We start from the raw sequence: 23,540 nt of genomic DNA on the forward strand, positions 1-23,540 counted from the left end.
AAGATTTGATGTTGATCTGCTTTGCTGACTTTTTACTTTCATCTGTCAATTAGGTAAGATTTTTTCCCGATGCTCACTTGTATCTGTAGATCAGGACTTCTCTCTCCTACGATCTACCAAGCGCGAACGGAACGCTGGTGTACCACTTGGTTTCACTACTTCCTTATTCAAATTAATATCGACAAGTATTGCATATGCAAATACAAATATAAATATAGAATGACAATTAGAAAACTTTTTTTATTGAAATCTCAGATTTACAGATAAATGAAATTGTTTAGTCAAACACTATAAAGAGGTGTTAATACCTTATATTTTGAGGTGAAAGCTTCATATATTGATGTAATACGTTGTTTTTGTTTTTTTATTAATTTTCAAAAGTGATTAATTACCCATGTGATTTATGCTTTTCTAATGAAGTCATTGCCATTTATACAAAGATTAAAAGAAATACGCCTATATATGTACATGTGTATATAAGTTGTCCATATTTAACGCGTCCACGCTGCGCTTTTACATTTTCAGCTACCGAAGTTTCAATTAATTACACCGTCGAACTTAGTCTCATATTGAATGTACTTCAACATGTGCCGGGTAACCCGAACACCAGAGCACCTGATGAAGTACAATAGACATGGGACATTCGTTGAATTATTACGAATTAAATCACTTACTCACTTAAGATATCAGGTGTGAATATGTGCAAATGTTTGATATTTGACGAGACTCTGTTGACTTTGACAGGCACTTCGCGCGCTACTTCAGGTACCTGACTGCCTTAGATTGCAACCCAGCCCCGGTCACTGATTAGCGCGCAAAGTACTTGACTTCACAGTTGAAAGCGTTGATTGCCAAATTTTAATTATCAAAAAAAAAAAATAAATAAATAAATAAATAAATGGAATATGCATCAAAAATGCACGGATGTCTGCATAGCATTAAACATGCGATCTCACTCACTTGAACTGCAGCTGCAAATGCACTTGGCAACAGCAGTTGTACTTGGCTGCACGATTACTCAGCGTGACTCCGAATGACTGCATGCACATTCATACATATTGGTCATATGTACGTGCTTCAGCTCGTTCATTTGTACCTACCCACTCATCTGGCCAACGCGTAACCGTGGCACAACCTGGTGTCGACCGCAGTAGATCATACAAAGGAAACGACCTTGTGGTCTCTCCATGAGAAGCTTTAAGGTTAACGATCTGCGGTTCAACTTCGTTAGCGCCCCATGAATGGTCTCCGGATAACTTCATACACATATACACACCAATATGCCCAATTGTATGCATATATTCTCTTTTCACAGCACATTTCTTTCACCAAGGCTTGCTCTCTTTGCTGTCTCACACCAGTTCGCGATTTGTGTGTGAAAATTCAGCAAACAACTACTCACCAGTCGACCGACCTGTGCTCATCACATCCGGCAAAACTACCAGCTGACAGACTGGCGAGCTAATTGGGTATCATTAACTCACGTCCACTAGTCGCTCTTTATTTATTACCTTGCCAGCTCTCACATTCAAAGAGTTTACCACAAAGTATTTAGCTTTTTCGTTTGTGTGCGGGTCTCTTTGACCACCAGTTGTCGTCATATTCTCTCGCTTTGCCATTCTTATAAATGGGTGTGAGAGTTTCTGCAAATTTCGTTCACTAATTTCTGCATGTAATCAACGAAGCTTGGAGTTGGAATTTGCTTCGTTATCAAGATGACTTGCTTCGTATTCAACCTGATCGACGGATTGAAAAGAATAATAAGAAAAAAAAATGTAGATATCGAACTTCGTGTGGAATTTTAAATTAGTCATGTCATTATTTTCACCTATGCGCGCTCTGCACTCACACCTAAACAAATGCTTGCAGTATCGGTGTACGAAAGTACACAGCCACATTAACACCTCCCCGGCAGCTGTTAGCTGTGGTAAGTTATACTGCTCGCCTCTCTTCAGCTATTCGTATTTGTAAAAATTCATGTATGTATATGTATATGTTTTGCTTCCCTCAACACCTGACTGCTAAGTATTGGCTTGAGTTTGCTGCCCACTATTCCTCTGGCTCCGAGTGCAGAGCACGAAATTATGCAAATGGTCTTTCTTGACTAATTGGCACCATAAATTACTTGTTGAACGGTCTAGGACACACACACACACGTATTTTACCACATATATATATATATATATATGTATATAAATATATGCATATATATATATATAGTATATAGTATATCATAACCGATGATGTATGCACGTAGACTTCCCATTTTCAAACATACGCACAGCATATGTACATACATACCAAAGTACGAAGTTGTTGGCAAACCGTTCACACGGGCACTGTCTCATGACATCATCTGGTCGGCATTTCCGTGAACCCGCTACTCGTTCGCTCATTTAACACTGAATTCAACTTCCGCCAATTAAGTCACGAAGTTTATCCTGCAGATTTACCGTGTGTATTTCCCATGCAGTCCGCTCGTCTCTAATACACTTGCAATGCCAGAAGACGTAGCGGCCCTGATATTCTAAATTTGTATTGCTCTMCTCTGTCGCAGATGCCGATCTCATAGTTGCGGGCCACATAGTTTCCCATTTTTTCACCGACCAGCTGTTCGACCGTACGACTAATCGAAGGAGGAGGTATTGGCCGTCCGGGCTCAAAGCTGTTACTAAGCAAACGATGTCGTTGGTCGTGCTAGCAAACAAATTCGTACGTTGCCGCTACGAATCGGTGTGTGTGAMAAAAAAAAAAAAAGCTGAAAAAGAACAAAATTAAAACAGTTTTGAATTTTACTCACAAACACATCGGCATAAAGGCGATCGCTGTGCGCTACGACGTTGCTTGCCGACTGCCGTTGGTGCTGTCTGTTCCGATGAGAGTAGCTTTTTGATTTCAAGCACAGTGTGCTGCAATTATTCATTTATAACCGAGTGCACACACATATGTATGTATATACACGAGATTGTGCTCTTTCTCCAGAGAGCACAAAAACAGGCATAAATAAAAAATAAAATAACACGATTTAATGAGTATCTACGAACGACACGTGCCCCACTACACACGCACCTTCGGGATTCATACATATGTATGTGTATGTTTGTTGGTTAAATTTTTTCGTTGGGTATGATTCGGATATAGATACATACATACATACATAGGTAACAGCGGACGCACACATTAAAGTAGCGCTTGAGCTTCAACTTCAGCTTTCCGCTCACGTATCTATTTATGTTTGTATTATTTTGTTTAGTTTTTGACTTCTCCTTCTTCGTTCGGCAAAACTTCTTCGTCTTTGTCTTTGTTTCGTCGTCGTATTCTTTTTCCTTAGGTAAATCGTCTACGTATATGTGTTCGTGTTCAGCTGTTTCCGCCGCTACGAAGACGGCACACACCTCATCAACTGCTGGCAGACTTTTGTACTGTGCCGACTTCTGCGGCTGCCATATTGCTTTTACTTGAAAATTTCGCAAAGTTTCAGATCACGCTTCGCGAGTTGTGTACTCACTGCGATCCGCGTGCTTTGCGAATTACGATTTGCAAATTTTCATTACCCCCCCGCTCGCTACTTACGACTACAAGCATATATGTATACTTGTACACTGGCATGCAAATATGTCTGTATGTATGTATATTAAGTTTTTGTGTATTGTAAAAATTTCGCATTTTTCATTTTGCCAAAAATTTGTTTTACGCTTGAAAGCGCTCGGCAGATCAGCGACAGCTGTTGGTTGGCTACACACTACCACCGATCAGCAGTGCCACGATCCTCTTGTTGGAGCCCGAACGACACCAGTCGAAGCCTGGCCACCTCTCCACTTGGTAATCGTCTGTTGAGCAGCTGAAAGCAAGACGGAGGCGAGTGCTGCGAGCGACCACTAACATGTGAACACGTTCGATGCTTCAAGACATAGGGGCAAATATGTAAAAAGTAAATGTGTATGGATGTGTTTGCTGTTTGAAGCCTTGAATTTCGGCAAATTCTTAGCGGAAGGTGTGCGCGTTTCAAAGTTTCAATGGCATTGTAAAGAAGTCGTGGTTCTAATTGAATTGTTGCTTGCTTGTGGTGGCAGCGACACTTCGTGTTACCACCAAGACCAACCGTGAATACGTAAGCAATATTTAGTTAGACATAAAGCCAGGCGCGCAGTGCCGAAAATTGTTGGCTGGTAGGCATCGAGATATTGCCACACACATTGAATGGTGCTCGTATTTCATTTTCGATTTGATTTGAACTTTTTTTCACAAAGTAGTTATTTTGCTGAATTTCGGCTTACGTATTTACATATGCTTGTATGTGTGTGTGTGCATATGTATTGGCGCAGTCGGTGACCTAAGTGAAAACCGAGCCACTTGGTTCGCACATCGGATGTATGGTTGGAATGACGACAGTTCGCGATTGCGCTGAGTACTATAATGAGTAATTGCCAATATTTTGAATGTCGCGCAAACGTATACCCACAAATAGATATATACAGGCATGCGTATATGCAGTGTACCCCACAATGCTGACTTCAATACATCCAAGGTTCTTTGACTTAAGCCGAACGTGCTTTGGCGAATTGCTTCGAGTTTCGGAAATGTTTGGCAGACAACAGACGAGAAGAGGTTACCTATATGTATGTAAATAATCTCTGAAATATACGTACATAATTAAATTTATATTCGTACTATCGAAAGGATGAATATGTATGWATGTATGTGCGTTTCGTTTACTTGGGTGGGGCCCAAGCGCAATAATCTTTTTAGCTGGAGTTTGCACGACTACCGGCAGGGCGTAGCAAGCACACATACACTTCTATATATTAGTATATATATACATATGTACGTCTTCAGCTGTGGGTATGTACAATTATAAAAAGTCGTTGCATGCCGGCAACAATAACGAAGTCATTTATAATGGCGATGATGATGATGTTGCAGACGATGATGCATCGGGATGTTCACGGTCTGCCTGCAATGGACCCACCATATTTTACAACAAAAACTTTACAAATTGCACACATACACACACTCTCTCTCTCTCTCTCATGCCAACGATTTGTCGCTCACATGAGCTTTTTAAACACGCTGGCTCTTTTTCATGTCCACTGCATATTGCAAACGAAATGTATTTTAATATACAAATAAATCTAAATATGTAAATCATACCAGTTCATATACACATTACAGCAAATGAATGGAGTTAGTGTACAAAAAACGATTATAAGTCATATTAAACGAACTTAGCGGTAAAGTGACGAATCAGCAGTGAATGCCACGCATAAGCGCACAAGCACAAACACATACATACATAAACATATACATATATGCAAATATATCCAAATATATACATTTATATGGTATATAAGTGAATATTTTAGTATGCATGTGTGCATATGCTCCATGCGCACTCCGACACAGCTACAGCTGTTTGCACTCAACTTCGCAAAACTTTCAGACCGGTCACTGTGCCGTTGTCTGCCTCCATTGTCTTCCATCTGGTTCGGTATTCGGTCTTTGGGCTTGTATTTGCGTTTGCGTTCATATAATATTATGTGCGTACAAGTATGGGTGGCACTTTGTGCCGCATGGTGAAAAATCAGAGGTAGCAGCAAAAGAACAAAAGACTGTTTCTAACGTCAAATTTAAGTACACGGACAGACATGCGGATATATGAATAAGCATACAAATACACAATATACATATAGTTAAACATTTCAACCTATACTTAAACTGTGTAATCTTTCTATGCGCTCGAATTTCTCTTCAATAAGTTAAATGACGAGATTTCTCTGTCCCATTCGCGTTTATAAAACGAAAGCAGACATTCACTCCATTACCACTTACTCAGATACATAGTAAACGTTTATGTGGCACTAACCATTCTAACATTAAGCAAAAAAGATGAAATTAAAGTTATACTCCTTCGGCAGTATTTTGCACTTTAACTCACATATTCGCATGCTCCCTTACTCAAGAATTTCGCATTTCGTTCTGTGTTGTCGTCACTTATGCCATTTTCTATGGTTCGGTTTCTGCCTTTTTTTCTCTTTTTTTTTTTTTGATTTTGGTGCTGTCTTTCCCTCGAACGACCGCATTCCTATTTCGCATATGCCACCACTTTTCGTATGAAATCACGATCTATACACGACTTTTCAATCTTTTTACTGTCTCTTTTAGCAATCTACAATCTAAAATTAATTTTTCAGATACATGTCGTTCAAACATGTGAGTTGCGCTGTCCTCCTCCTGGCCATTTTCTACATAATACTCGCATGATGTCGTTCAGCCGGCACCTCGTCCATCCCTCTGCAATATTCTTCTGCTGGCAAAAGATGAGCAATAATACGTCGCTGCACATATGTTCTACATTCCTCTGCATATCTCTATGTGGTCGCACACACGCACATACTTATGCATATAAATACATGATTTATTGCTCGTATCACACATAGATGTACTATATGTTTATTTACCGACTATTTAGCTGCTAAATCGGATTCGTGTTTATCACCAAAACTTTGCTATTTTGCTTTAAATATGCTGCTGCTGCGGCGCTTGTCATTGTGGCACCAGTTTCGACTTTTGTGTCAGCTGGGCGGGTGTGTGGATTCTTTAACGCCGGCAACTTATACACTTGCGTCAGCGTCTATGTAGTCACCAGTGGGAAAAATACGTAGTACCAGAGAAAGGCTGATATCAAGTAATAATAATCAGCCATCAGGATTTCCTAGACCAATACGTTGTATGACTGCTTGCTTACTGATCGGGAAATTTCCATCGTCACAAGCAATATAATTCGAAGTTTTCCACCGCTTTTGTTGCACAGCGTGCACTGTAAAGTGCCTTACCACGGCCGAAGCTGGGGGCCATCCTCGTCGAATTTCACAATTCCTTTGCTTTTTCCGGTCGAAGTGCACTTCCGATTGAATTGTCTTCACTTTTCTATCTTGTTGGCCGTTCCTTCATTGGCTCACGTATACGCGCACCAACACAAGTCTATTTGGCGAGAACACGAACACATTCAGACTGACGTCGCCGCCTATATACACATTAGTCCATACAAAATACATACTTTGCACTACAAACGTACATACATGCAGCCAAATATATAATACATGTGCACAAGCACTGAACCGCAGTGCACAATGCCCATTTGTCGTTTGCCGCAATACCGCCCGTCATATGACGATGACGATAATAACAGTGCAAACAAGTACACACGGCAACAATGGAAATACTTTCAATATTTAAACAATGCCAAAAAATATCCGATAAGTCTGCGTTTTTTTCTGTTCTTTTTTTTAAACTCATTTTCGAAACGTGTAAACAACGCCCACAGCACTTCCAACTGATCCTTAGCAAATTGTGTGTAGTTTTTGTTATAGCGTCACTCCCCTCTATGTCTACCATTTGGAAAATCAGCTGTCTGTCATCGGCGTTTGCACTCGGCGACGACCTTAAATAACTGCTTGGCCATCTGGTGTACTGTTGTGACTAACAACTAACTGAGTAACTGACTAACTCTTGATGTCTGCTTCCAGTTTGAATGCTTTGGTAAGTAAATTTCTTTCTATGTTTGTGAATACCACTGTGTGCTAATTGACGTCGAGCGACTATTTTTAAGACGAACCGTTCAGACCGGCTGTGTCTGATCAAATGAGTGTTACTCGGTGCCGCTGTTCAATCAAAAGCAACCAGAGCCAGCAATTTGCCATAAAATTTCTTTCGGTTCGCGTTTACAAGTAAGCTTCGTGGTGTCTCTACTTGCATACTGAATGTTAATATGTATAGGAAATATGTGTTCATATGTATGTTTCTGTCGTTGCTTCGTCTGTGTTTGCGTCCAGAGAGCTAGCTGCTACCCAATTCTAAATCAAGTGTGTAGATACTGTCAGTGCCAGAGTGTCGGAGACCGAGCGAGTATTTCTCCCACTGTCGTTTGTCAATGCCGGTAATCGCTGTTTTTTTTTCATATTATTTGCTATATACCTTTTGTATGTACCATTCACATACATACACACAGTGGCACACACACATTTTTTTACTCATTTGGTTGCCGCTTGTAACGAAACCCGTCGCACGTCTCCTGTCTGGCAGATACTTCTTGTTGGACAACAAATGCCATCGGCATTGCCACTGCCACTGTTAACGCCGCTGCTTCTGTCTACTTCTGCCACAGCGACTCCATTGCAGCCACTAAGTCATCGTCATCGTCGTCGTCGTCGTCATCGTCATCATTTCCACCATAACCATAACCACCACGACCGTTGTTATGACCATATTCTTGGTGTATTTAAGTTTGCTCTTTCTGATTCTGTTGCTCTTCTCCTGCTCCTGCTGCCGCTTTGTTTGTAAAGGGTAGTGAGCAAGCGCCGAAACCCGATTATGCACGAATGTTTACATGCGTATGGCGAATGCGAGGTTTTCTCACTTGCAACGGTTGCACATGCATGTCTTTGCTTTAAATGCAATTCTAGTGAGGGGGAGCCACAAAGTTTCGTTAACACAAGGAAGTTGACGTTGAAGCCGGCTCTATGGCATGAGAGAGTCCCAACCAAAATCGTCAGCTGATTTCAAGAAGCAGTGCTTAAAAACCATACCAAAAAGGTTTTTAAGAAAAAAGATTTTGCAATTCATAATAATTATTCAATAATTAATTGTTAATTACGTATGCATAGAAGTATAGTATGTACCGAAACATCTTTTCCCCAACCTTGCATTAGAACGTGAAAAGTACGTAAAATATTGGTGTAGACATAACGTAAAATTGTTATTTATTCGAAATACGAACTTGCGATCTTTTATCATTCCCCAACCGACTAATCACTGATCTGCTGTGAATCATTGCTTACACCATTCTTAATATTTCAAAAATCAGTATCAAAATTTTTTACCTTACCTGCAAAACTACAAGTATATGTACGTATATACATATTTCGAATAAGTTTGGGTTATAAAATATTTAGAAATTATTGCAACTGTTTCTATAGAGTACTTTTTGATCTACGATATACATTTGGTCAGTTTAGATCATTAAGTTAACCTTAAGACATCATGACCATTCACCGACCGTCTTCCTGTGAATGGCTCACTCGGAGTCAAACCACCACCCATCGCAGACGAAGAGCTCGAGTGGCCGCGAGAAACGAGAATGACCATTGCGCAGCTTCGTTCTTTATACTGTAGCAGCACTGCCCACCTCTTTACATGCCTATCAACCCCAATCATCGACCCCGTCGAAACAGCATGTTTCTTGTACCTTCCGTTAGATGACGTCGACGATAATTTAGCTAATTCTTACCATTCTAACGGGAACTAGGTACCCGCTAGAACAACAAAATATTGAGTTACAAAGGCATGATATTATATAGACGTTGATCAATTCGAATATAACTTGATGACCTTCACGTGAATGTTTGGAGTTCACAGTTCTGCTAACGAGATCACAGATAGAAATTTTTATCTTCAAATATGTTGCACCTCAAATAAGCCAAATTAAGTATTTTAGTGAATATAAACTGAAAATAAAATAAATAAAAATTTTTTGGAAGATCAACATCTGTTCGGGAACCCTTTTATCAGATGTTGCAAGAAGTATATTGTTATGTATAGAATAAAACTAAATGGTACTGGATTGTGAAACACCATTTTGGGTAGCGTTATATCTACATAATATCGGGAAACAGTTTAATTTTAATGTTTACTAGCAGACAGCTGTAAATGGTTCGGAGCAATGTTCCAATATATTCAATTCTGTAGCTAAAGATCAAAAAGTATGGTATCCGCACAACAAATTTTCGATCAAAAATATATCGTCTCAAGAAATTTATGAGGTTGAATGATACATTCATACGAATACTAATAGATACAAATTTTTTTATAAAGAAATCGCAATTTGGATAAAATTAAAAATGCAATCAGTTTAATGAATTTGTAAAAAGATTTATCATCATACTTTAAATTAACTATCAATTATATATACAGATTTCAATATTTACACATTACATATTTTACAATTAATATTTTAAATTTAACAATATCAATTTTGCTTGTTAAAAATCGTGAATGATTTGTTGAGTGGACAATCTCCCACTAATAATTATCTAAATATTTGGTTTACTAATATACTATATACAATGTTTGTGCAATTGTTTTGAACGCCATTCATATTCGATATAAGGATTTTTTTTAATTTAAAGAGAGTTCAGAGCTTATAAAGAACGCAAAGAACGGTGATAGTGGAGATCATCACTTCCACTCGAGTGGCTTGCACTATGACTCTCTATGAGAGTGAGTTGACACGATAAATATTGGTACGGTATTCAATAAGTTAAGTCGCAGCTTAATATATACACTGTTGCCAAACCACGGTCTGATCATAAAATTATATTTATTAACTATATTAATCAGTGCACGTAGATGATGACTATCGCCTCCGTACGAGAAGTTAGGACCTACTATTATGGGGAGTTATTAGTTTGGGTTGGAACAAACGGGCTCCAGCGCAGACAACTGTCGTCGATTTTTGGAAAATTGCCCCTTTGCTTAACACGTTTTTCGTACTCGTCGAGTACATCCTTAAATTACAAGAAAAATAATATGAGAAAATTAGTTTTAATTAATTTAAAGGCTCAATAAACTAAATTAAAAAATTATTGTCAATTATTTTAAGGCCTCAATAAACTAAATTAGAAAATTTTGAACATTAATTAATTATATTTTTTTCATTTATGTCGGTATATACTCACTTGCTTCTTAAGTACGATATGCTTTCCTTTCCAGTACTTCATCATGCCTAAGGCTTGCAAAGTGCTCACGATATCATATGAATATATTGCCGTTTCCTGCACATTAGAAATAAAGAACGAAGAATAATCAGTAAGCAGTAGAAAATTCTTATGGACTGATTTTTTGTAAGTTTGCACAATTTATAACAATATATATTAAATAAAAAAATATTTTATTTTTCATGCTGCGCATATTACCTGCGATACATCTTTAATGCTCAAGGTATTTCCGGTTCGCGTGCACAGATAATCCAGCAACACATCTTTCCAATAAGACCGATAAGATATCAAACCCAAGTCCGACAGTGGCTTTTCCGGCGATCCAATTTTGCCCTCCACTCTAGTCAGAAGGTAACCTATGTAAGTGTGAATAAACAAGAAATGATAAAAATTGTTAAAATACAATTCCATACAACACTCTTGTCATTTGTATTATAACTAGTGAGAGTACAGGGTCATCGTGTGAACGCCTTCAAGTTCTTTGGCATCACGTGTCTACCCTCAAACTCAATGAATAATGTTTTTTGCCTGTCTGCTGCACTCCTCAACCCCGCATTTTGACCAACTTTGTCATTCCCCGTTAATAAAACGCCATCCACATGCGTCTAGACAGACCAAACTTAAGGATGAGTACTTAAAATGTCGATATACAAATACTTTTATTTATATACTACAACGCTTTAACGTGCAAAACCCTGGACGAGCGGACGAATGTTGCAGGAACAGCACAATTCTATTCCGTCATTCAACTTTTGCAAAAAGCTTTGCGACAGCGCCAGCAAGCGTCCATTCAACCCACGCACCTAATATGTCCGTGCGTGTGTTTGCCGATATGTTTGCGGCACAGCTTATAATATTCCTTACTTTGTGGCATACACATACAAACACACCTACATACATACACACAAAGAGTTGTACATTGTCAGCGAATTACATTTGCCACCGCAGCGTATGGGGTAGTGCTTTGTAGGGTTTGTGTTGTAGCAATTCATGCTTTTGGCGGTTGGCGTCTGAAGTTCTGCGGAACCCCAACTCACCTTAACACTAAACTTGCTGTGCAAGTCTCAAACGGTAAACGGGGTTGAATTCTTTCTGTGCGTTGCACCGCACAACAACACGAGCGAGCCATGTCTACTGCAGCACCACTGCTGCAGCGCTTGCTCTGCTCTGCCACACCCTGTCCTGCATTTCGCGGCAGACGAACGCTCACCCACATACCCACCCAAAGCCGGTTGCACGCCCGCATGGTGGTACACCCCGAGTGCGCGTAATACTACTACGTAAGGCAACGAAAGCAAGGCTGCTTTGATTTTTCTTTCCAGCACACAAGCACTGAAGTCTGCACACATACACACGCACATACGCCCATGCATACATGCAAACAAAACAGCACTTGCACGCGTATAAGCGCGGCATGGGCATGTGGACGAACGACGAGACGACTTTATCGATCCATGTGCAGGCATAGCCAAAAGTGTTATTAAGCCGAAGTGCAGAACCGACTACTCAGTTTAAGCGACTGAGCGGTGACTGCAGAAAAAGCAGCTATCAGGACTACATGGTATTAAACGCCTAGAAGTATGCTTTAAAAACTCCTATTGGCTAATTGACGCCAAGAAATATGCTTAAAATGCTTTTGAAGGTACAAAAGTTCGTATAAACGTATTCGCTGCCGATTGTGCCGTCACAGTTCCTGTGCTAATTTGCCAAATTGTATCAAATTTTGCCAATTCCATGTTTGGTAAAGGTTTGTTATGCATTATATGTGCATGAAATGCCCTTACGCAGCTAAACAGCTGAATTCACAAGTAACCGGTATTCGGCGAAGCATTTGCTGTCTGTACCATAACAAGGACGACGCCCTTTCATTGTGACCTGTCCTGACCTTTGTTGTCTGCTCAACACTATGTACTTCGCCGTCATCAGGCAGCAACGTCGCCGCCACCGCCGTCGCCACCACTGTCAACACAAACAAAATGACAATTCCGCAAATCAATAAAATAAGAACGCAATAACGCATTGTAGATTTATTAATAAACGCGAGTTTTGCCAAATTTGCATTGCTCCGGCACAACAAAGAACTAACTTTTCGTCAATGAGGATAAACACTTCAACACCAACAATTTTGTACGCACTTAGTCACAAAGACAAGCCGGTTGGCACGCATGAATGTAAAATAAAACTCATTTTAAAACGTAAGAAAAGCATTCATACGGAGGGTAGAGTGTTCAAACCCTCGGCATGACAATGTTTGCTTTCATTAGCAATCAAGCTTTTTTAGAGGCTTTCGTCTTTCATGGAAGGATATCAAACCCAAAAGAGTATTTCCGATAGGCAAAATAAGCAGCGCCCACTGATAGTCTAACAATAAGAATAGCAGAGGTGTAGACTCCAGTACGAGTACTCATAATATACACATTATATATACGCCCATCGAACCTTTGTTCTTCAAATGTAGACCTCGGCTAATACTGGAATTGCTTCTTCTTAAATTTTCAGGAAGAGGTCGTCGATGAATGAGCAAATCCAAAATGAAAACGATGCTTATTGTCTTTTTTGTCATCAAAGGCATCGTCCTTTATGAGTTGTTCTTCCTGGACTAACCATCAACGTAAAGTTTTACGTCCTCAAGCTACTCAAACGAAGGGTCAATCAACCTACCTAACCAAAGCTGGCATCCCAACATTTTAGGTGAAATTGCAGGAACTACCAGACCGATTTCAACCAAAATTTGGTGTGTGAGGTTACCCAAACTTTCCTACTAGACACTGTTAAAATGGGCGGACGACAAGTCCACCTACACCTTTGCAGTATACAAATCAAACATTAATGAAGTTATGAGAATAAAACTTTGCACAAATAGACAAGGTATTTAAGCTTACGTCCAAAAAAGTCGAAATCGAATTTTAGCTTGTGCCAAAAATGGGTACAATAGGTTGAAGGCTTTCCATAGCACCCATATACCTAGCATAAATACTTAAGAAACTTTAATGAAATTCAAAAATAATCTATTTCTAATAAAGAGTATATCTTCTTGACTCAAATGGATGAAATCAAGCCAACACTTGAAGATGTTTCCAAGGCTTTGAACCTTGCCAGTTAGAAGAGTATAAAATGCTCGGTTACACCCAATCTTAGCCTCTTTTCACCTGTTTTTTTATTGAGTTAATCACCGCTTTAGCCTAGTGCACCGGAAATTAGTTTTCCGAACGTGAAAAACCAATTCTTCGGACCAACTCCAAAGTTCGATGAAATGGCTGTTGACAATTTTAAATAATCGTAAAGCATGTGTTGAAAAAAAGTACCGAAAAAGGTTAAGTAAAAGCATTTCCACACTTTCTCCCTTGAAATATTTTCAATGTCATAGTTTAAGTTAAGACTGAATTGACTGGAATCGAAATTATCTTCATCAAAACATCAGAGTCCCTCGATCCATACCTAGGAGTTGTTGACACGAAAATTACCGGAGTTCGATTGTCCAAGTGGTATTCACATGACCTTGGAAGCAGTTCCGAAGCCTAATACACTAGCTGAACTTAAGTATATGGGTATACAAATACATATATATGTATGTATCTACGTGTAGCTAACTGCATTGGCTTTTTTCGATTTATTTAGTGAATTTAAGATCAAATTTTCATGAAACACGAGCATGCAAATAATAAAGTTATACAAATAAAAATTTTAATAAAAAACTGCACAAAATTTGGCAGACTTGACATAGCAATCGGTGTATATATGTATATATGTATGTGTGAATATGTGTTTGTATGTATCAAATACTTTTGTGCAATTTATGAAGACTTTTTTTAAGGATTCTCCTTCCGCATTTGAGCAATGAAAAAGACCCTGCCTGGGCCCGGGAAACGATTGAATTTGTATGTATCGGCTGTCTGAGCTGGCGCATAACAACAACAAAGGCCGGTAAGTGCAGACCGCACGCCAGAGTGGATCTGAACGCCACACGAACGGCCAGATATGGCGCTACGACTGATATATGACTTTTTCTGCATACCTATCTACACATTGTATGTGCATGTGTGTGTGTGTGTGTGTGTGAGGGTAAATATGTATATATTACCTTTGCATGCATATGTAGTATATTCGTGCAGAGCATATATTAAATTAGTATCTCGCAATGGCATATAAGCCCAAACATGAGTTTGGGTATAAACACGAGAATATCAGCAATGTGAAGTGGTGTAAGGTCAATGTCGCCTGAAACGAAACGAAACACTGTACGTCTCTGCCGCAGACGTATGCCCAGTCTGTGTGTGGCGAAGCAACAACAAGCGCCAACAAACGACCGCCACCATACACGTATATACATGCATACATATGTACACGCAAGGCAAGCACGTTACACCCAGTCGACGGCTCACGGTAACAAGGAAAAGCGACGAGGCGACAAGTCCGCAAATTGGCAAGCCGGCAAGGTATGCCGATGTTTTCGCCTTTGTTCTTGTTGTTAGGGCTGGTGATTGTCAGGCGTTGCACCGTCGCTGCACTGTGATTCACATGCATTCAATGAGCAGGGATGGGCATCGGTTAAAGAACGACGGCGATGCGGCGATGCGGCGATACAGCAATATGTAAGATTATACACGTACGCGGGCATTGCTAAGCCCTGCTGGAAAAACAAGCACTCAGGCGTGGAGAAAAGTATTATATTGTACCAAAACTGCCAAGTAGTCGTAAAAATATTGGATATGTGGTTGCTGTAAAAAGCAGCATTCCCGTATAGGTTTAAGAAATATTCGTGGCAACTGATCAGAATAGAGCTCCTAAACAATTTCGGCTGCGTAGAGTCGATTGCGAAACTATTAGTCGAACTGTAGTTTTCTAACATACAAATCCAATAATATTATATTTCAAAACAAAAAACTATTTTTTGCTTTGCTTTTTATATTGCAGAGATTTGTCCAGAAGCCCTCCAAAATTTCCTTTTGGGTCGGACGGGTATATATTTGCCACAGAATTTTACTCATAATATAATACATAATCATGTATGCATGGGTGTTTCGCATTATACTGCATTTCTGTCTTTGATGGTGTTCTTGCAGACACTTTGTATGAATAGTCGAACAACACATCTCCATCAAAGAGCCGAAAACCAAAGCAGTTGCAATGACAGCAGTAGGTGTGGCTTAGCAATGAATTTTCCAAGTAGAAAACAAAAATTTTATTAATAATTTTTATTAATGAATGTGTATAAATAAATACGTGCCTTTGGAAAAATATATATGTACTTATGTTGGCGGCAATAATTTGCGAAAATGTCTGGAAATGAATAACTGAGCAGCTGACTCTTTACTGAATTGCATTTCTGACTCATCAGCTTATTTACTGTTTTTTCATATTTTTATGAATAAAGTGACTAATCACAGTACATAATACAATAATAAAATTTAGCGGAGTTTAGGAGAATGCGATTTTTGGACTTCGTAATGTTGTATTCCTGCAATGCATTGTAAGAGTATAGGATGCTTCCACCCACAGCGGGCAACTGGTTCTAGATACAATGCATGGGTTCCTACAAAAGTCGAGTTTACCAAACGGGACGGAGTCGATTTTATATACGATAAAGCATTGTCAACAAGCCGATATTACTCAATATCAATTACAACAAACAGAGGAATATACATAGTATGGGTCTCAAGAGAAGAAATTGTGGATTTTGATTGAACTTGTGAGTTATTTATCTCTTAGTCAGGCATTAAGAAAACATTTGAAAAATAATACAAAAACAAAAATTAGACTTGAAAGAAGTTTGGAAGTAAAATCTCTTTGCGAGCTTTCACAGTAATTCACCAATAGTTATAATCCAAGTAAAGGTAGTTTTTCAATAGCTTATGACCTACTGAGCGAACTATTCGCAACTCCATCACCCATCTTGGGACCCAACATTCGCTAATGGATAATAACTCTTCCTCCTACACGAAGACCGTTGGAGACTATAACGAAATATAATGGAACTGACGAAAATGCAAAACTAAAATAGTTTACGGGAGAAAAATAATAAATAATGAAATACTTGTATATAACAAAATTTGGTGGTTTATATTATATCTCTAGAAACGTACGTGTGTAACCTAAGTATTGTCTACAGCAAAATCATAGCAAATACTATACTTTATGCCACACATGCACTTACGACTCTTCCTTTAAAATATTTAAACTAAAAATTATACTCATAATTCGTAATCAACATTTATGTATGTAAATGTCTGTATGTACATATATTAATTATACTTACTGAAGTCAATCAGTAGGCGCCCGTAGCCCTTCCGCTGATATGGTGGGAGAGTTAAAATGCACGAAACGTTGTAAAACGAGTTCTTTTCCTGAAAAAACAAGCAATTTTTAAATAAATAAATGTGGAGCCATGAATTGCAATTTCAGTTTAGTTAAAAAGACATTAATTTTCCAAAGTTTTTAGCGGCTTCTCAGCTAACTGATAAAGAAATAGATTCTAGTGTGGAAATTTGATTAAAAAAAATACATTTTTGTCTTCATAATTCGATAGTTTAAATATTCAAAAATTCAAATCTCCCTTAAAGGATTTTTCAAAATTAAAATTCTTTCCTAAATTTGAGATGTTCTTTATGTCGTGGGAACTGAAACGCGTTTTTCTCAAAACGAATTTTTTGCTGTGATTGACATGATATCTCCAGTTTTACTGAATCGATTCTTTTGAATTTAATATTTTTGAATATATTATGAATTTTTTTATAGCGGCTGCCTCGGGTTTCGGAGAATTTTAATTTTTCAAAATTTGGAAATTTTTAATAAAAAAAGGAAAATTTTTGATTTAAAAAAACTGGAAAATTTCAACTAAAAAAAACTGGAGAATTTCAATTAAAAAAATGGAATTTTTTAATTAAAAAAAATGGAAAATTTTAATTTTCAAAAAATTGCAAATTTTTAATTTAAAAAAATTAGAAAATGTTAAGTTTCAAAAAATTTCAAATTTTTAATTAAAAAAAATTGGAAGTTTTTAATTTTTCAAAAATTTAAATTTAAAACAATTTTAAAAGGTCCAATAAAAGCAAGTAATATTTTTCTTCAAGTCGATGTCATTTTATGAATTTTTTCCTATGGCAAGGTCAATCCGATAGGGACATCTTTCCAATTAAAAAATGTTTCAATTTGTTTGATTTAGATCACTACAAGGGAATCATATCAACCACGAATAACCTTGTTTTCTCAGCCACTATGCCACCAGCCTGTCATTCGAAGATTTTTGTTTTGTGTATTCTTTAAATGTAAAAAAAATCATATAAAAACATTTTTAAGAAAACGTTTTTTATTTTTTTTTTAATGGAAAATGCCTTTAAAAGACCATACCTCCTTAAACGAACAAATACATATTTACAGAAAGGAATTAAAACAAAAACCCTATTTAAAAACTAAACATTTTTTTTTAGAATATTTTCGTTTTGGATATGGAGTAAGAGCTCGAGTTGCCTATACTTCCGCTTGGTGTATAATTTCTTTTATTTAATAACATTTGATTCATTTCGCCTTTACTGTCTATAAGGTTTATTATTTAATAAAATTCAATACACATACATATGTACATTCATAAATATGTGAAACAAGCCAAAAATAGAAGATTTTTTTAGAACAAATTTAAACAAGGAACAGAATTTTGAACAGTCACACAAAAGTTTGCATTTTCGGGGTTCATTGACCACAACATATCGATAGTAGACACTTAAGTGGTGTGTAAAGTGAAGGGCGCCGCCGTTGCGACTAGAGCCCACTATCTATGCATGTGAGTATGTGCCATGAACGTACTGTGTACATAAATTTAGGTTGTGTCTGGGCGTATACGTACCCTGGCCCATACCAGCACTCGATCGCGGTTGCGAAAAAAAAGCAACCACCACGTTGTTCAGACTGCCGGCGGAGACAATGTCAGCATCCTTTAAGTGGGGCGAATGTAGTCTCACACCAATGGCATGCCGGTATCCATGCCATTGCACTCGAAAACTCGAAAGCCAGACAGAAATATCCATACAACAACAATGCAAACAAAAAATAGAAAAATACAAACGCTCCAAAAACAACCGAAAATTTGACGCCTGTGTAGTAACAACAGCACCAAAATGGAGTAAATTGCAGCTGCTATATGCTGCTGCATCCTTTGTGATGCTGCCCAAACGTCCAGGGCAGCGCAACCGTTTTCCCCGGCCTCTAAACTCCAGTTTGCCAATAGATATGGCGATTTTCCATTGTTAGGTACGTACATACATACATTTGTACATAGGTGCTCCCTGAAATGCACGAAAAGGTTCACGACCTCATTACGTTGCACCCAGTCGCAGAGAGCAACTGTGCGCGCACAACCCCTGCTCCCCACTCAGGTTGCCTGCCGCTCGTCGTTTATTGGCTGCAATCCGAAGCTTCCAATTTCGCGTCTGCGCTGGCGACGACGACGTAAATTACTTACTTACAAACATACACACCTACATATGTACATACATATATATGTGCATAGACAYAGACTTGCATGCCGAACGGGCCATGGGAGAGGCAGTGGTTGAGACCGAATCCGAGACTATTATTGTCGATACTGACTACGGCGCACGTTCACTTGTCTGCTCTCTTCCCAATCGTCTGCGATTTGTCTGTCGTTTGTTGTTATTTCGATTGTTATTATTGTTGTCGTTGTCGTTGCTGTTGGCATAGCAAACGAGTGCCGTCTGCCTTTAATGTCTGCCAGCCATGGCTTGATGGCGTGGAGCGGGTGCTTCTGGTTTGAGTGGGTCACTGGCTGAATGAGAATTTTGTTGTTTGTGACAGTGGAGTCTCATTCCTAGGGGAATACCCATTGAAAAACGTCCATATGTATGTGTGGGAATGTTGTTACTTAAATATACATATATATATATATTTATATATATGCTTACAACTCCCACTTATATACGCGCAGGTGGACGCTTCTCAACCTCTGGTTTCTAGCGAATTTCATCAACGATTCGGCAACCAATAGAATGCAAAGCTTTGAACCTACCACAAAAGCATAGGCGAAGCAGTAACACTCCGAAATCCTCATTTTCATGGTGCACACGCATCCATACAACAACTCCAAATCGCACATTCATCACGGCTCACATGCCGACCTGCTCTACTCGTCAACCTGCTCTTAGATCGTAAGCCAATACAAAAAAAAAAGAAAAAATTGAATGGATGTGAGAATCCATAAACGTTTGACAATATTGCATAGTAGAAAGCTACGCGTTTTTCTTTTATTCGAAAGGCGGTAATCAGACATGCGTGTAGACCTGAACGTACTTTGAGGCCCGAAACACCCATATATCAAAAACAGGGTTTAGGTTTGTAATTGGTAACTCGAAATGAGGTGTATAGCCAATGAATTGGACAGACTATACCAAACATCGGCCACCTGGTACCATATTCCCCTATGACAGTTCGATCCCTATAAACGACACGGACCCGGTTATTTAATCTTTCGAGTACTCTCAACTCCACAGTATTCCTCAAAATTATTTGGGAAATATTTTCACTACAACAACAACAGCGAGGTGCCTCACCAGTCGCTGGCAACCACAGTAAGCGGTCTTACCACGGCATGCGCAATTTGTAACACAAACCCAGTCTGCTGTTGTTCTCTCGAGTCGTTATATGCATTCCCGGCTACTACTGCACCACTGCAATACAAAAAAATCAATGATATTTTGTCGTGCCGGTCATCACCTCCTCCTGCCACATGCCAGTCGCTGTTCATGCAATTGGTTCTCACACCAACGGCATGATCCAGACATGCGCGTACATCAGAAGCTCCGGCAAACAGCCACGAATTGTAGTCGGGGCAGGTCGAGGAACTGAGGCGCAAATTGTGTGCATATTTTACGATTACAGTTACAACATTTTTGGGTATGGTCAAGAACAAAGTGCATACTACTATGGTTGTATAGTATTATGGGTGTGAAAAATCCCTAACATACAGATACAGTTACTATTTTTGAAACCAAAATGAAAATTGTTTATACATATGTGCATATGTATGTATGTACTATGAATGTATGCAGGCACATTCAAATCTAATAATGATTTGAAATTTAAAAACCACTTTTTGAAGAACAAAATTTGCTGTACTCAAAGTAAATTTCGTCCAATTGGACTTCTTATTGGAGTTTTAAGTAACGGAAATATGTATGAAAAAATCTGTATTGGACAGCATAGTTACAAAAACTACAGTATTCCTTCACTTAAAATGAATTTATATCACCTACAATTATAAGAATAATAAATTATTTCTAATAAAAATATGTTTTTCCCATGAGAAAATCAATCTATAAGTAGGAAAAGATGCAGATCTGATCAGCATTTTGATTCGGTTTTAACAGAATAAAAATTCGGTAGATCTTACAAATGTATGTATACCTAATTTCATGAAAATTCTATTTAGCTTGAACTTAACTTACCTTACTGAAGTATCCAACCGTGTGACAACCGTCGACATCAGCCAAAGTCATTATGTAAAAAAGGAATGGTTCCACATCATAGTACAGGGTTTTGTGATCCAAAAAGAATTTCGCCAAGAGACACAAATGTTGACAGTATTGTTTGTGCCGTTTACCATCTACTTGCCACACTTGCAGCTTGCCTTTTCGATATATTTCATCACCTGGCGGGTGACGCCATACACACTTCTCGGCATGCCGCTTAATACCAGTTTCAGATTTTTGATACCTTAAACAGAACTCACATATATACATTTGAGGTAGACGCGCAGCGTCGTCGGGATAGGGTGATTGATACCAAACTTTCATCTTGTATTTGCCCATTGTTATATATCTGAAAAGTAATTTGCATAAATTTACTTTTTATACTATTTTTTATTATTTTTTTTATTGACTCACTTAATGCCTTTTCCCACAGGCAGGTCTTTCAATTCATCCTCAACTCTTTCGGATGCGATTGCTTGGGCATCGCGAAACAGTTGTAGATCATAATCGGGTACTAACCCTATTAGACTAGGTTCTCGATCTTCATCAGTGCAGTCCTTTTCAAGTTTGACCTTCTCTGTATTTATCGCTGCAGCTATTGGACGAAATCTCGTTCGTGACTCGCGAATCTTCGTCAAAAATTCGGTTTGTTCAGTAGTGCGCTGTTTTTGATTACTTCCATCAGCATTAGTTGAATTGCAATCGTTAGTAAGTATGCGCCGTTCATTTCGTAATTGTCTCTCATTAGCACGTTCCTTACACTCGGATGCCGACATATTATGGTAAATTGGACAGGCTTCTGGTAAAAAATGTCTGTCTAAATTACCGCTCAAATGTCCCGAAGAATCACAACCTTCTATTGGACACTTTTTTTCTAAATGTTGAGGCGGTGACAGTGAGCGTGGTTTGGCCGGTGTTGTACCAAACACTCCAATCTCTTTCTTTACCTTGCATTTACTACCGCCACTGGAGGAAACGCAACGTTTAGCGGGGCTCTTGGATAAAGAATGCTTCTCCATATCTAAGTCGGCATCAGATTCACTCTCTGTCCCGCCACCGACGCCAGCAGATGATTTCTGTTGTTGCCTGGAACGCCGAGTGCTAAGAGAACGGGTAAGTTTACGAGGAGCCTCATCATCCGAATCAGAATTCGTAATTTTTGCCGCAGTAGGTGCTCGTTTCCCTTTAACTGATTTTACGGGTTGAGTATCGTAGGAGTTACTGCTCTCAGTTGCTTCTGACTCACTTGAAGTAGTGGATTTTCCACTTTCTGACTCGGAATCTTCTTCATCTTCGTCTTCATCTGAACTTTTATTCTTACTTTTCGCAACCACATTACGCTTAGGCTGCACTTTAGATTTCGATTGCTTTGATCGATTATCTGAGTTATTACCAACTGCTGTAGTACCAGCCTGCGCTGAGAGTTTTACTTGGCCTTTACGTTCAGACTTATTTCGACTAGATGGAAATAAATCTCGATCTGAGTCATCCGATCTCTGTGGTGATTTAGCAGCCGAATTTTTCTTCACATCTAAGCCCGTATCAGCATTGGAAGTAACGTTTTGTGACTTCGGATTAGTACCGGAGTTTTTGTTTGCTTGCGGATTTGATCTCCCAGAATTGTTTTGTGGTGCTTTACCACCAGTCGCTCGTTGATTACTTTGACTTTGAGTTGCAGATGCACTTGATGCTGAAAGTTTACGCTTTTGTGTGGTGTTGTTTGTTGCTGATGGTCTTGTCGACTTTTTACTGAGTGGAAGTTCTTCATCACTCGATGGGTTGCTTACACGAGTTTGTCGCAAAGATGTTGTATTACTGTTATTTGGTCGTGTTTTAGAAGAAACTGTTTGATTAGAAGAAGCTTTATCGGCTTTATCGGCATTATCTGCTTTTACAGTAGTTTTGATATCCGAACTCTTACGACGAGTATTTGCTTGGCTTTTAGTTGTTGAAGGGACTTCTTCAACCCCACTTTTCTCATCAGGTGAACTACTTGATTCAGTATCGGAAGAACTACTGCCAGAATTAGAGCAGCTAGTACTGCCACTAGAAGAACTGCCGGATGAGGAACTCGAACTACTTTCTGTTGTGCTGGTGCTCTAAAGAAATTCATTACTAATTATGTTGTATTAAAGGAAATAATTTGTATACCTTTTTCCGGAATGACGACATTTTCTTATGTTCTTTACGGTGCACAAAGCTTTACGATGATAAAAGAACAAGTTAAATATGTCCCACTTTTAGTAAAAACGAATTTTGTTTATATGAACCATTGAATTGTGAAAATTGT

At 38.7% G+C, this 23,540-nt stretch overlaps 1 protein-coding gene and 1 long non-coding RNA gene across 2 annotated transcripts; one reads left to right on the plus strand and one right to left on the minus strand.

Moving 5' to 3' along the window:
- The first annotated feature begins 5,862 nt into the window (after positions 1 to 5,862).
- On the plus strand, positions 5,863 to 11,127 carry LOC108978898. Its single transcript, XR_001994144.1, has 3 exons — positions 5,863 to 7,539; positions 10,768 to 10,898; positions 10,996 to 11,127. It is a non-coding gene; the product is annotated as an uncharacterized LOC108978898 (long non-coding RNA).
- LOC108978897 (histone acetyltransferase KAT7) lies at positions 9,989 to 23,422 on the minus strand. Its single transcript, XM_018949412.1, has 7 exons — positions 23,402 to 23,422; positions 21,665 to 23,349; positions 21,227 to 21,599; positions 17,029 to 17,116; positions 10,971 to 11,128; positions 10,734 to 10,829; positions 9,989 to 10,562 (listed from the first exon to the last, which is right to left on the minus strand). Exons 1-7 carry the CDS (start codon positions 23,420 to 23,422, stop codon positions 10,446 to 10,448), a joined length of 2,538 nt encoding a protein of 845 aa, XP_018804957.1. The 3' UTR covers positions 9,989 to 10,445.
- Positions 23,423 to 23,540: the final 118 nt, after the last annotated feature.

The sequence above is a fragment of the Bactrocera latifrons genome, unplaced genomic scaffold (assembly GCF_001853355.1).
Source record: "Bactrocera latifrons isolate USDA-ARS-PBARC rearing strain unplaced genomic scaffold, ASM185335v1 scaffold_129, whole genome shotgun sequence".
Taxonomy (NCBI): Eukaryota; Metazoa; Arthropoda; class Insecta; order Diptera; family Tephritidae; genus Bactrocera; species Bactrocera latifrons.

Excerpts from the sequence above, each read along its gene's own strand:
- LOC108978897 (XM_018949412.1), bottom strand. The coding sequence starts at position 23,422 with ATGTCGTCATTCCGGAAAAAG. Across the intron at positions 23,350-23,401 it reads TGTCGTCATTCCGGAAAAAG|AGCACCAGCACAACAGAAAG; the intron begins GTATACAAATTA and ends GAATTTCTTTAG. Across the intron at positions 10,830-10,970 it reads GCATTAAAGATGTATCGCAG|GAAACGGCAATATATTCATA; the intron begins GTAATATGCGCA and ends TCTAATGTGCAG.